Source organism: Trachurus japonicus, chromosome 5 (genome assembly GCF_045865225.1).
Source record: "Trachurus japonicus isolate A0001 chromosome 5, Traja_1.0".
NCBI lineage: Eukaryota > Metazoa > Chordata > Actinopteri > Carangiformes > Carangidae > Trachurus > Trachurus japonicus.
In genome coordinates, this window is record NC_140911.1 from 5,869,065 (window position 1) to 5,884,552 (window position 15,488).

General features: G+C 38.9%; 2 protein-coding genes across 2 annotated transcripts; both read right to left on the reverse strand.

The window, feature by feature from the left end:
* Positions 1-2,397: 2,397 nt before the first annotated feature.
* On the reverse strand, positions 2,398-4,492 carry LOC146986905 (small ribosomal subunit protein eS26). Its single transcript, XM_085775771.1, has 4 exons — positions 4,340-4,492; positions 2,925-3,102; positions 2,676-2,806; positions 2,398-2,500 (listed from the first exon to the last, which is right to left on the reverse strand). The coding sequence occupies exons 1-4, from the start codon at positions 4,340-4,342 to the stop codon at positions 2,465-2,467; spliced, it is 348 nt and encodes a 115-aa protein (XP_085631897.1). The 5' UTR covers positions 4,343-4,492; the 3' UTR covers positions 2,398-2,464.
* A 1,784-nt stretch (positions 4,493-6,276) lies between these two features.
* fkbp11 (FKBP prolyl isomerase 11) lies at positions 6,277-12,876 on the reverse strand. Its single transcript, XM_085775773.1, has 6 exons — positions 12,716-12,876; positions 12,459-12,521; positions 8,668-8,755; positions 8,525-8,558; positions 8,341-8,411; positions 6,277-6,532 (listed from the first exon to the last, which is right to left on the reverse strand). The coding sequence occupies exons 1-6, from the start codon at positions 12,824-12,826 to the stop codon at positions 6,321-6,323; spliced, it is 579 nt and encodes a 192-aa protein (XP_085631899.1). The 5' UTR covers positions 12,827-12,876; the 3' UTR covers positions 6,277-6,320.
* Positions 12,877-15,488: the final 2,612 nt, after the last annotated feature.

Below are 15,488 nucleotides of genomic sequence, written 5' to 3' on the forward strand. Positions count from 1 at the left end.
AACTTTTATTATTTTGTTCATCACATCACAAAAAAACAGGCTCCAACTTTTCTTGTGTTCACCACCCGGCTGTAGAGTTCACCTGAACCCACCAGTGGCAGCTAGGAGCCAAAGAAATATGACTTTAAGATTTAAAAAGAAAAAAAAAAACCCCCATCAAAGTCACGTTCATTATACAGGTGCATCTCAAGAATAAAACTGAACCAGACCAGGCCATTTAAAGGCTCAGGAAACCTTTGCAGGTGTTTTAAGTTAACTAGAGTGACACCATTAGGATAAAATAGTGAACTTTTGTCACAATATTCAAACTTTGAGATACTGAATTTTTTTGGTTTTCATTAAATTTAAGCCATAATCATCATTACAATTAAAAGAAGATGGAATACAGCTCTGGAAAAAAATTAAGAGACCACTTCAAAATGATCAGTTTCTCTGGTTTTTACTCTTTGTAGGTTTGTGTTTGAGTAAAATTAACATTTTTTTGCTTTATTCTATGAACTACTGACAACATCTCTCCCAAAATGTAAGTAAAAATATTGTCTTTTAGAGCGTTTATTGACAGAAAATTACAGAAAACTAGTCAAAATAACAAATGTTTAAAGTCTTTTCAGACCTTGAATAATAATGCAAAGAAAACATGTTCATATTGTCATTGCTCAACAACACAGCACAAATATTTTAACTTGAGAAGAGTTTATTACTAAATTTCAGTGGGATAATGTCAATGTTTAATCCCAGCAGTGTTTTTTATAATATTCTGTCTCATTAAGTCGAATGAGTTGTTTGTATTTTTTTTTTAAACTGGAAATTTAAGAAACATTTGTGAAAGTGGTCCTTTAATTTTTTGCAGGGCTGAATTTCAATCTATATGTAATAAATCTATACCTCAAATAGTAAAACGAATATTTACTATTTGAATTGAGCGGCTGAAATAAATGAACTTTTCCATGATATTCTAATTTATTGAGATGCACCTGTACTGAACTTCAGAGTGACAAATGCTGGTAGAGAAATAGTTTAATTTTAAAAACTAAAAAAAACAAACAGTTTTCCCCCTCGACAGGCTGCGAGTTTGGATGTTTTTATCTCTGTGTGCTACACTGGGCAGTGATGTGCTTTTACACCTGATGCATGTGGTACCGATGCTGTTTGCTCCTCAACTGACACACACACCTTTCTGTTGTGTTTTTAAGGACAACCAAATAAACTATCTTCTCCCCTTCAAGTCAGTTCTTCAGAAAAGAAACTAGTTTTGTGGTATTTTGTGTTTTCCTTGTTGCACTATTTGTCTCCTTGAGTTTTGACTCCTTTAACCCTGTTTTCCCCTTGTAAATGGTCTGATATCGCTTTAAATAACTGCAGAGCCTTTTCAAATGTATCATATGTAATTATTGCTTTTGCGTAATTTGATCTTAAAAAACTACTGTAAGTTTTGTACTGTAAAAGTCTATTCCAAATAAAAATACTTGACAGACCTGTCTTTTACTACACTTAGACAACACAGCAGCACGTCGTCTGGTCGGTTTCGTTCAGATTTCAGGCTTTCTGCATGTTTCACTGACTCAAATTTAAGACTTAAGACCATTATGGATGAAATTTCGGACCTATATTATGACGAACAAACCGTACAAAAGAAATGCAGAGTCACAAATTGCAAAGTAAATTGGCTGCAATATATAAGTTGCACATTGGGCTCGAGCATTTGAGGACTTTTTAAAAGGGATAGTTCAACATTTTAGCAAATTGGCCCATTGCCATAATCCCTATAGTCATAGCAGTAGGTTTGTTGCCTTACAATTGTGCCACGAGCTGCTCGGAGCTATGATACAGAGGCTAATGGGACTTCTTGGTTTCCCTCATCAAATACACAATCCAACAACTCCACAACGCTCTGGTGGACAAGTTATGACCTGCACATTCACCACGCTATGAGATAATAACACAACGTTACATTGTTTTAGAGGTAAATTCATGCAAAACCGCTGATGCATGTTCCTGTCAGGGCAGTTTTTCATCAAGCAGTCTCTGTATTTCCCTCTAAAACAACTCTGTCTGGTAACGTTGTGTTATTATTTCATAGCGTGGTGAATGTGCAGGTCACAACTTGTCCACCAGAGCGTTTCGGAGTTGTTGGATTGTGTATTTGATGAGTCTGATGAGTGAATCCAAGAAATCCCATGAGCCTCCGTAGCGTAGCTCTGAGCAGCTCACGGCTCTGCTCCGCCGTTCTAAAAATAGCTTGCACCGACAATTAAAAGTAACGAACCTACTGCTATGACTATTAGGGATTATGGCAATCCCTTTAAAATTTTAGACTTTAGGCTTTTAAAGACCCTGCGGAAACCCAGCATTTTGTAGGATTAGATGTTGTGATGTTCAGAATAACGAGCTTCACACTTTTTATCTTTTTTGAAAAGATTTTTTTCAACTTTATTCAGGTGTACAGCATCTTCAAAACCTGTTTTTACATCGGCTTGGGGTTAGGTCTTGGTGCACCAGCCTGGAAATAAAAACAAAAACACAAAAGACAGTTTTAGATTCATGAATTATTGATGGTTTTTTAACAGTGTCAATAATTATATTACGAGACCTGGTGCTCTGATGTTGTTGTTTCTACTCATTTTAAATTAACACAACCATCAGTCACATTAATCACACTTGTTCTTTTCACTCACCGCGGGCCTGAACCTGGGTGGGGGGGTGCGGTCTTTCCTGGCCTCACAGGAGCGGTTCCTCACCACCTTACTGTGGATGGCACAGCTGACACAGTAGTGCAGCTTCACGTAGAGCTTGGGCAGCACGTACGCTGCAGAGACGACGACACAGGGACACGATGAGGACACGCCGAGGGGTCAATGCCATTTTACACAGTTAAGTTTAGTGGAAATAAACTTTAAAAAATAAAAAAATAAAACCACACTCACAGTCGAAGACACTGGCCTCAGAGATGTCTCTCACGGCCGCAGCCTCCACGATGTTCCTGATGACGAACTTCTTGATGGCCTTGTCCTTGGGGACGCAACGGGCGCAGTTGGTGCAGCGGATGGGCTGCACGTGGCCACGGCCCTTCTTGGCACGACCGTTATTCCTCCTCTTCTTAGTCTGTAAAAAGACACACAGGACACAGTTAGGTCATGTAGCCTTACTATGATCGCTGAATTATTTAAAACAAGCCAAAATTTAAAACTCAACACAGTATTAGGAAATGTTTTTGTAGCTGTGTTTGTATAAAGTTAGCATATCTTCTTGGGGGGGGGACAGATTAGTCCTCAATAAAAAAGGGCCTATACATTCAAACACTTCATCTACATCAATACAAGAAAACACTGACTATTGTTACTTAATCTAAAGATTCAAGATACCCTTGTTATTATCATCATGGTACTGGTGAAACAATACAACAAACAGCCTGTCTCAAATATATAAGAGTGATGACTTATTGCAAAGTGTATTAAAATGACCTTATAATTAAAAACATTTAAAATAACCTCAAAATAGTCAGTATATATAACTAAATAGGTGCAAAAGTAGGAATAGAGAGACTATTGCACCTTCTGGGAGCTAAAGCTAGAGGATAATCTGTTTATTTCCTTAAATGTCTAAGTCTGTCAGACAATGGTGACAATTATAAGTGAGTGTAGTTCCAAAAGTCATCAGACAAACATTTGATTCAATATGATTTCACTGAAAAGTTGAAAATTGCATTTTGAATTTACGGGAGAAACGTCTCATTGCAGCTGCCATCACAAATATCAACTCATTTCTGGCATCTAACTGCAGATTTACAACAGTGCGCTTCCTCCAATAGCAGATAACGACTAATACACACTACAACAGTCCAAACGATCATTAATAAGCGCCACAACAGTATAAACTCATAATCAATGCTGTACCGATGTCTATTAGTTGAATTCAGGCCTTTATCTCTGTCTCGACTCATCAGACGCATGGGCTCATAATGTGTAGATGCTACTATGAAATGTAATTGCCACATCCTCCTTGTGACTTTTTTTTAAAATTAATTTTATATATTTTAGTCACAATAAATGAATAACACGTGTATTTTAGCTCACACTCCGCCGCTGTGTTTGACCGCAGCGGCTTCAGCCAACGTTACAACAGGAACACATGCACAGCGCGGCTAGCATGCTAACAGCTAGCCGCTAGGCCCAAACTCGTTTTTTCAGTCAATTTCACCAACATTTACCATCGATTCCACGCGTTATGGTCGAGCTATGTGCTTATAAAGCCTAAACAAACACAAAACCGTGTAACTGTCCGGGTAAAATATGAGTTTATTTCGGGTTTTGTGGCGCTGCCGCCGCTGAAACACACTCACCATGTTGCACGGGAAGCTGGAAAGAGGACCGGAAGAGGTTGAGCCGCGAGAAGTAGTGCGCTCCGCTCCGCCCTCTGATGTTCACAAGGAAAGAGACGACTGGTGTATTTTTACTGGACTTTTATCTTCTATAATGTTTTATGCTTAGTTTACAGTTGGAAAAAAATAAATTAAATAAATATATAAAAAATAATTACACATTTCCTTCCGCAAAATAACATTTATAAACTTATTTTTTCGCGGAGGGATATCAGTGCTCATATACTGTATTTTACTCAGAAGTGAGGTAGTTATCCGTCACTTTATCATCAGGACAAGAAGACAGACAAAATTAATATCAATATTAATATATTATTAATAAGACAGACAGACAGATAGATAGATAGATAGATAGATAGATAGATAGATAGATAGATAGATAGATAGATAGATAGATAGATAGATAGATAGATAGATAGACAGACACATCCCAAAGAGAGGTCCATAGCACCATAAGAGTAAAACACATAGGCTACAGGACATAAACATCATCAGTAATATACAATTTAAAAACAAAACAAAAGAGAGAGTAAAAAGGAAACCTCAATATGAGGCCAGCCCATTAGGACTATTATATAGGCTTTTAAACCAATGTGTCCTGTATGATACAGCTACAGCTCCTCACAGGGTTATTTATGCTAATGATGAAGTTCACAGACTCATCCAAGCCACACATAAGTTTATACATTAGTTTCCATAGAACCGCTTGAAGATTATTAACTCTTGCAGCCACAACTATTTCCTTTCCATTGCACCATCTTCTAGGCCTTTTGAGCAATATCCTCATGGCATCATTATTATAGGCTACTTGGAGTTTCAGAAGACTTGCTGTCTTATATCTTGACCACAAGTGGGCAGTATAAAGTTTATCTCTGAATACTATGATTTTCACCTAAATGTGAAAATGGCAAATATTTTTTTTCAGCCACAGTTTAAATTGTACTGGAAATCTTTGATTTACAGGTAGAATAAACATAGTGGGACAGAGTGTAGGCTAAATAAAATATGTATAATAAAAAATAAAATAAAAAGGGATGGAGTCGGCTAAAGACTAATGCCAAACTAACAGTAGACTTAATCAATAATTGTGTCCCCTGAAACACCTCTGTTTTCTGTATTTGTGTCTTTATGTTTTCCTTATATTGCAGTGAGTTGAGCCTTCAGGGCCACCGTATGATGAGTTTCTGTTGCCATACAACTATCTATTTGGTCTTTTAACGTCTCTACAGTTAAGTTGACGTCAGAGAGGAGAAACCTTCAGTTTGACATCTTTTATGTACAATTATTATTATTATATTTTTTTTTATCTCCTCAACAATAAATCTCACGTGTCTTAATTCCCTCTTCAGCTCCACAGGAGATGAACTCTGACACCTGTTTGGAAATGAACCAGTTCTACGTCAGGCTCTTTATCGGCCCAAGGTCTAACTTTTTTCTTAAAAAAATATATATATTTGCCCCTTTTACAGATTCTGAATAAGCTGTTTTCTACAAGAAAAACTCTATTCAGTAGATTGTCACCTGACAATGTGTTTGTTCTTGGCCGTGAACTCACTTCTCAGGCTGTTTTCACATTGTGCGTCCTTGTTTCTGCTGCATTCAAACCTCTTTTAATGGCCGATCTGGTGATAGAGCTTCTTTCTAAAGGAGTAAAAAAAACCTTCCATATTAAATACTGAAGTCAAACCGCTGCTCTCAGGTTCACTGGGTTTGTGGCAGCAGCTGCTCCTGGTTAAAACACAATCTGACACAGGAACCATCAAATTGAAGTTCAGAAGCTTCATGAATCTGTAATATATCTGTACCGGTCACAGAGCGTCTCTCCTGGCCTCGACACGTCTATTCACAGCAAATAATAACACAAAATATAAACAAATGAACAGAGAGGAGCAAACAAATACAATTAAAAAAGTGTTTATTTAAATAGTTCTGTGCCTCGTCCTCATTTCTTCTTGATCTTCTTGTCCTTCACCTTCTTTTTGCCGGGCTTCTGCTGGGCGTTGGCCTTCTGGTAGAGGTAAAGTCCCACCAGGCCGAGCAGCGTGGGCACCAGCGCCAGACACACCAGGGGGAACACGTCGTTCACCATCTTCTGCCACGGCGTCTGCTGCGTCAGAGAAACCACCTCCACCTCGAACTCCAGTGCAGCGTCACCTGAGAAAGGTTGCAGCAGGTAAATAAATAAATACACACAGTTGTAGATGTGCAGCACGGAGCAAAACACCTGTTAGGACGTTAAGTATGGATCTGAACAGATTAAAGTTTATCTTATTAGAAAAAACAGACGCTAATTACGTGATAATGTCAAGAAATAGTGAAGAAATAACAATTAATTGCTTCATAATGTCAAGAAATAGCCTTGAAATAACAGTCAATTTTATAGTAATGTCAAGTTTTTCATAAAGGCAAAAGATTCATGCTTCGAAATTTTGGGAAAAGCAAGGATTTTTCTCCAACAGGGCTGTTTCTACGCAATCAATCGTTATTTCTTATATATTTCTTGACATTACTATGAAATTGACCGTTATTTCTAGGCTATTTCTAGACATTGTGATGCAATTAATTGTTATTTCTTGGCTATTTCTTGACATTATCATGTAATTAGTGGCCTGTAAATTAAAGGGTTACCGTCAAAAGTTTTAGAAAGCCCTACATTTGCCAGTTTTGTTATTGAAATTTAAAGGGATAGTTCAACATTTTGGCAAATTCTCCTCTCACCATAATCCCTATAGTCATAGCAGTAGGTTCATCACCTTTATTGTCGGTGCATGTTGTTTTGAGATCGGCGGGGCAGAGACGTGAGCTGCTCAGTGAACACAATGGAGGTGAACGGTACAGGTCCCCTGTCCCTCATCAAACTCATCAAATACACAATCCAACAACTCCAAAACGCTCTGGTGGACAAGTTGTGACCTGCACATTCACCACGCTATGAAATAATAATGTATAATTTTGTAACATTACGACACATGAAGCAAATACTCAGAACTACTTTGCGCTTTTGAAATCACTCCACCCAGCCGCCGTGTCTGGAATGTAGTTCCGGCTGCATTTACCTCTAAAGGTGCGTTCACACCAGACCTTTTGTTTTTCGAACGAGCGACAAGTTTACATGTTAAGTCAATGCAAACGAGCGATTGAGCGTTTAATCGCCCAGGCGAAAAAACGCTGGGGCTCTGAGCGACAGCTCGAGATGAGAAATCCCAACTCTCCGGCCGTCAGTCACTCGTCGCTCAGCGCTGATTGGCTGCCGTAATCACGGTGGTGCCGGTGTAAACAGAGACACATGGCAGTGGGCATGACATCATTAAAGCGAAAATGCGAGTCTGTGGCTCTGTGCCAAATTGACGAGCGAATGCAACTGAAGAATGTTGAACTATCCCTTTAAAATGCATTATTTTCAATAAAAAAAATCTAGAGACATTGGAATTCTCTGAAACTTTTGATCGGTAGTGGATGTATTCATAGTGAGTCAAGTGATTCTTTTTGTTATAAATAAATCCTACATTAATAACACATGCTGAGCTGCACTGGAAACTGGATATTATCAATTATAAAAATACATATTATACTATTTATACTATTTTGATGATGTAATTAATTACTCACTACTGTGTATTAATCCGCAGCTGAAAGTAGTTCCCAACAAAAATAAATGTGACCAGCTGTTTACAGTAAGAAAATCGCTGAAAACACGACACGTTGTACTTTTAATTTAAACTGTGCTGATGTTACGTAAACAGTGTGCGATGCAGAGCTGTGTGTGTGTGTGTAGACACAGTGATATGAACACAACACAACACACACACTGTGTTGTCGACCTCTTCTTGTGTGTCTCAGTGTTACCTCGAATTACCTCAAATTTATATGTCTTGTGTTCTTAACTGAATTTATTGTATGTAAAGTGTCTTTGAGCTTCTGGAAAAGTGCTTATAAATAAAATGTATTATTATTATTATTACCTGGGATGGTCGGAGGGTATCCTTTCTTTCCATAGGCCAGGGGAGAGGGAATAGTGGCTTTGATTTTTTGTCTGAATGAAGAAAATAAGAAAAAATAAAACATAAAAGTTATTTTTTTAATCACACACACAACCATTGACTTTGTTGTTTGTTGAACAGTTGAACCTTTACGTCTCTCTCTTACCCTTCACACACACCGACCAGGCTCTGCTCCAGCCCTGATAAGAAAGTTATACACAGTCAGCAAACACAGCAAAGTGAGTTCACACTCGGCAGCTGCAGCTTTAACCTCCACAAAACTAAAACTCTGCTCCCGTGTTAATTTACCAGCGATAACGGTTCTCTTCCCCAGCTCCACCACCAGAGGATCCCGGGACAGAGACGAGTCGATCACCTTCCCGTCCATCAGCTTCCCCTGAAACGTCAGAGACACGACGTCAGAGCTCGTTAGTCCGGACTGTTTATGTGCATTTGTTTACAATGAAGAGAAAGAAATCAATCCATGGAGCGGTGGATAACGTTATTTATCATCTACCATGTTACCATGTGTATATCTGTGTAGTCTTATCTGTCATAAACAAGAGATTACTGGTTTCGGGGCGCGCTACGTTTGTGTGGCGGTGTCGCCATGGAGACGAGAGCTGGGACACCGGGTCGGAGGCTCTGATCTTACAAGGTTGGTTTTCAGCCAAGAGACGCTAGGTGGAAGGCAGAGAGCCTCCATTCTCCCTGGAGCTAGTTACTAGTCATTGATTTAACCAGAACTAGGACTCTGGAGCTGGTTAATTAAAGTAAAAATCCTGCATAGTTCCTCTTTAAAGGGATACTTCACCCAATTTTCTACTCACCGTCATGCCAAGGAAGGGTTTGGAGAACTTTCTGAGTCATCAAAATGCTTCTGGAGTTCCAGGGGGGTCCGGCTGGCAACGGATTTTCATATAATGGCGGCGGATAGAGTTCACTTTTGAATCGTCCAAAACACACACTATGAAACATCCAGATACCTCCATACCCGGAGGAACATCTCGCAACTTTTTCATGTGGCGGCTTCAGGACACTTGGGTCAGTACAGACGAGCAGTATGGAGGTATCTGGATGTTTCATAGTGTGTGTTTTGGACGATTCAAAAGTGAACTCTATCCGCCGCCATTATATGAAAACCCGTTGCCAGCCGGACCCCCCCTGGAACTCCTAAAGCGTCCAAACTCTTCCTTGGTATGACGGTGAGTACTGTAGATGATTGGTGAATTATCAATTTTAGGTGAAGTATCCCTTTAAGTATCTGGGAACATTTATAGATAACAAGGATGTTTTTAAAAAGGAAACTGAAGGGGTTGAGGGTCAGGTTGGGCATTCTGGTAAGAGTGTATATCAACCTGGTTGAGAGCGTCCTTGTTTTTAATGTCACTGTCTGATGTCGGCAAATAAATAAACAAACTAAAACTAAAAGACGGCAGGGAAGAGAGTTGGCTGCAAAAACGAAAGCCACCAGACAGATGACCTCTATGACACGGCTGCACGGAGCAAAGACCTGTCAATCATCAATGATAAGATACGAGTTTGAGCCGCTTCCCTCAGGGCGGCGCTATTTTATTTATTTATTAATTTATTGGTTTATTTAACGGGGACAATGCAACACTAATCAACAGTAAAAGAAACTGTAAGTCAGAGTTAGAGCACCTATGGTAAAGAAAATGATCTATAAAAGGCAATGCAATTTGCAAAGGAGGAGGAGGGATCCCTCACCCAGGACGTGCAGCAGTATAGTGTAATAGAGACAAGAAAACAGTTTACAACACAGAATATGGAAAATAAGGGCACCTTCATCCCTAATGCCGTCAACGTAATTAATTAATCAAGATAATGAGAGTAGGTGTCTGTATGTAACACAGGTAGATGCTCCCTGTACCTGCTCGTACTGATGTGTTTGCTCGATGAAATACTGTATTTGTTGTTTTGTGTAATCTCTGTTTACAAATCTGTGTTTTTATGTAAATGGCTGAACAATAAAGTGTTTCTATTCTATTCTCTTCTATTCTATTCTATTCTATTCTATTCCAAACATCTTTATTTTTGATTAAGATTCAAGATTGCCTTTATTGTCATTGTATAACATGAGAAATACACAACGACATAATGCATGCTCCTCCTGTAAAGTGCTTAAAAGAGGAGACACACAACATCACAATCAGTCACGGCTTCACACAAATGCACACACACCCTTACACTAAAAATAAATAATGTATAAGGAGATAAAAGGAATACAAAATAGATAGAAACCAAGAAATCCCATGAGCCTCCGTAGCGTAGCTCTGAGCAGCTCGCCGCTCTGCTCCGCCGTTCTAAAAATAGCTTGCACCGACAATTAAAGGTAACGAACCTACTACTCCATTATGGCAATGGGCCAATTTGCCAAAATGTTGAACTATCCCTTTAAATGAGGCAGTAAAGGAGAGATGACGGTATAAATACGCTGAAATGTTTTTGTTTCTTTAATTAAAAGTCATTCTGCCAAATCGTTAACTCTGATATGAACTCTACTCGTCTCCGTCGTTATTTTTCCAAACTGCGAATCAGTTCAGATTTCTTTACAGATGTTGAACCTTCACCTGTGACAGATGTGAAAGTGATGAAAACCTTTAGATATTTACATTTATTTACCCGTCGGTTTTTTAAAGCTCAGCTCGGGTTTCATCACCTTCACGCTGTGATGTCATCAGGTCGGTGGGTTTCCTTCTGTTATGTCGATGTAATGACGGTGAAACTCTGCAGCTGCGTTATTTATTTCCTCCTGTGTATAGAATAATGTGTGCGAGCGTTTGTCGACTGTATTGTGTAAAACTGGCTGTTGCCAAGGTGACTAAAGGGACTCAGTGTAAATGTCACTGTTCATATGTTTTCATGTATGTGCAGTAATTATGATGGAAAAAAAAACCTTATATGGAGCAGAACAAAGAGTCTTTATACGGAAATAGTCTCAGAACAGAAGGTTATACTTATATTTTATATATATTTTATTATATATATAATGAAAATGTCATGATATTTAATGATATGATGTTGTACCAACTCTTTGATATTGATTATTTTAATCAATACTTCACATGGCGACAGTAGTTTTTCTGTATTATATTAATACACAGATTTATCCTTCACTTTCATTTTTACTATATGTACATTAAAGTCTATATGAAGCAATATGAGACAGAAACTGAGCCTGTTTACAAGTTTAATTTCTTACTGTTTATCTGATCCTTTCTGTAAAGGAACAGATGTTAATTCGTCTGTTCAGTCTCAAAAACAGGATTTATTACTATGATGTAAACTCACCTGTTTCGACAGGCTTTTAAATTGCATGTTAACTAAATAATATTGTGCTCACTGTCGCTGTTTTCTATTTGTATTCTGTGAATGTTTGTGAAGCACTTTACAGTATGACTTTGTGCTGAGAAAAGTGCTAAATAAAGAATTATTACTATCATGTAGGATTTTAAAGGACTGTTCTGAGTCTGAATGGATAAAAATAAACTGTATTTGTACACACAGTATCACAGTAGCTATATAATATAATCTCCTCTCTGGGTTAAGGTTTAGCTACTGATGAAAAAGTTTAGTTTCCAGGTATTTCTTGAAGAGTATTTGACAAATGAAGAAGAAAATGTGTAAATTAGTACTTTATATTACGCTTTTTTTTGTGCCAAAATTCATTCAGTCAAACTTTTTTAAACAGCTGCAGAGTCAGACACAAGCTGCTGTTACTGCTGACGTGTTGCACCGCCCCACTCACTCCATAGTAAAAGCAGGACACACACACACACACACACACACACACACACACACACACACACACACATGCACATACACTCACACACACACACACACACACACACACAGTCATTGAACCCACTATCTGTCCCGTGGTCAATCAGAGGACCGTCTCTCTCTTCCAGCTGTTGTGTGCGTAGTCTATGTAAACGCACAGGCACGAGCTCCAGCGGTGCCACATTGACGGCAGCTGTGTTCGTCACCGCTCGGCTCGGCTCGGCTCGGCTCGGACTCGAACCGGGTCCACGACAAGTAGCAGCAGTTTGTTCGTTTTTTAGTTTCTGTTTTCTCACCGTGTAGTGGATCTGCAGCGTGTCTCCCATCGCAGACAGGACGGAGCAGCTGTCCGGCTTCACCTGGACACACACACACACACACACACACACACACACACACACACACACACACACACACACACACACACACACACACACACACACACACACCGTTAACACCACCGCTGCACGCACCGATCCTCAAGTGTGTTTTATATTAAAAACAAAAAAACATAATAATAACATAATAACAACAACAACACGCGCACACTCACCAGAGTCTCCACGTGCAGCTCCTCGGCCGCCGGCGGCTCTTCTGCCCGCGCGAGGCCACAGGTGAGAGCAGCGGCCGCGAGCAGCAGGAAAACACCGCGCGACCAGGTCATAGTGAAGTTATGGAGCAGAAGGAGAAGAGGAGAGAGGAGGAGGAGAGGAGCTGCTGCTGCTGCTGCTGCTGCTACAACTACTTCCGTGTGTCAGAGAGAGAGAGAGAGAAAGAGAGAGAGAGAGAGAGAGAGAGAGAGAGAAAGCGCTGCACGTGCACGCCCCCCCCCCCCCACTCAGGTAGCCTATCTAACGCTGATGTGGTCAAACCCACGGCAGAGAGGAGATAAGGACTCGCAGCCCGTGGACGTTGTCCCGACACCTGGTGGCTCAGTCTCCCTCCCAGCAGAGCAGAGCAGCGCCGCTTCACTCACTCACTCACTCACTCACTCACTCACTCATTCATTCATTCATTCCGCCTCTCACATCCCATCCAGAGGGGAGAGACCAGAGAGCAGACCGGGGCAGACAGACCTGCCCCCCCCCCCCCCCCCCTCATCATCACACCGCCACGTAGCCGCTGCTGCTCCACCTCGTCCTGCTGCTGCTGCAGGATCCACACGGAAGTGATGTCACAGCTTCACAGAAAACTGCTTTTAGCTTTTAACTCTCAATAAAAATAAAAAAAAGCTTTTAACTCTCAATGTTGTCCAAAGGCCTTTATCGTGTCTTGGAATGTCTGTCGTTTTGTTCCTTTTTCACTTGTTCATACTATTTGATTATAAATAAAGTTTAGAGAAAAAAAAAAACTGCACCACTGTTCCTACTTTTTTTTTTTTACAGAAATGAAACTTAAAGCAGAAGTAAGCGGGATGTTGGTGTTAATATAAGTCTTAAATAGTTCTATCTTCCGACAGCAATCACTTATATAGAGTGTTTGGTCTGAAACACGGGTCTGTCAGTCACTCTGCTCTGCTGTAAGCCGAGGAGAAAACTTTCCTTGTATCCTACAACCTTTATCCAATGAGGAGAGAGAACGGCATAAAGGGGCGGTCCTCTCTGTGTGTGCAGCCAAGGGATGCGCGTGAATGTGGTGACGTAGGGACGAGGGCGGGGACTGCTAACTCCATCGGCTGACAAGAAGTTAGCCAAAACCACCGGATCGCTTACTTCTGCTTTAACTCCTCATTTGTTAACAGAAATGTTTTCTCAGATTTTTACTTTATGTCATGTTTGGCTTTTATGATCACAAAAAGAAGGACACTGATGCATATTTTATAATAGCTAAATTTAATTTTACTTACCACATACCGGTACACAAATGTAAATTTTTAAGTACAAAAAACACATTTCTTGGTTTTTAAGTCAGAGTCTCAACTCTCTCATGTCTACAAAACAATACGTAAGGTGTATAAACTACCAACATAATGTACTGCCTTTAATGTCCTTAATTGATATGTAATCTTGCTTTTATCTATCTATGTATTTGTTTTTGCTTTATTCTTTTTCATGTAATTATTCATCTGTTTATTCTTTTTTGTTTTGCTATTTATTTCTATATTAGCGTTTGCATTGTTTACAGGTTTCTCTAGTCTCTCTAGTTCATTTCCCCTTTTACTTTGTAACTGTAATGTATTGCTGTTTGATATAAATAATGGGGGAAAAAAAACTCACACACGCACACTGAATTTCCATATGAAATATACATTCATATAAAGTTAAAACTATACATATTATGTCACATGGTGTGCTTTTTCACAACATATATTAGAATAGAATGGGATGTCTTTATTGTCTTTGCAACAAAGAAATTGAGAGGTTCAATCCTCCTTGTGTGCTATTAAAAAGAAAAGTACCAAAAACACAGGTAAAAAAAATGTATGTAATGAATAAAAAAGAAAAAAGAACTCTATATTTCCATTCAATAAAAACAACTCTGTTATTGCACTTTATGTTATTGCACATGTGCTTCAGTCAGTCACTGCGTTTAGTGCAGTTATGGCTCTTGCATAAAAGCTGTTTTTCAGAAATATGTATTTATTTAGATTTGTATACATAAGTATGTATTTATTTAGTTTTGAATATACAGCACCTTGCAAAAGTGTTCATACCCCTTGAACTTCTCCACATTTTTTCACATTATACCTCAAACTTAAATGTATTTTATTGGGATTTTAAAAGGAAAAAAATAAAACATGAGAACGTCTTCAGGTTGTGGCAGATTTTATTCATTTTCTCTCATATGAACGTCGTCGACAGCTAAAGTATTCAAGTCGTTGCATCCTGAAATCTCAGCAAGATGTTGAGGAGGACAAACAAACAAACAATGTGTCCACATGAAAAGCTTCAAAAGACAAAACTCCTAAAGACAAACAACAAACTCCAAACATTTAAGTACAATTTAAAAACTTCATAATTTTCCCAGAAATTGAATCCAAATGATACAAAGGAAGGAGACACTCACATGATTAAAAGTTTTCTACTGGCAGGTTGATGTTTAATTTGTAAAATGCACTTTTATTTAGAGAATTTTAGAGAATATTTGCATAAACCATATGAGGAGGATACCCGACTGTAAAATGTAAACTTTTATGTCAGAGTGCAAATAGTTTAAAGCCATTTTAAGATAATACAGTGGGTAAAAGAGAAAAAGACAATCAATCAATAAACAAAAGAAAGGGGGAAAAATATCAAAGTCTGTGTGTTTGTAGCTTTAAAATGATAAAAACATTAAAAATGCATAACTTCATTTATAAAAAACCTGGAGAGGCAGTGACGTCTTTG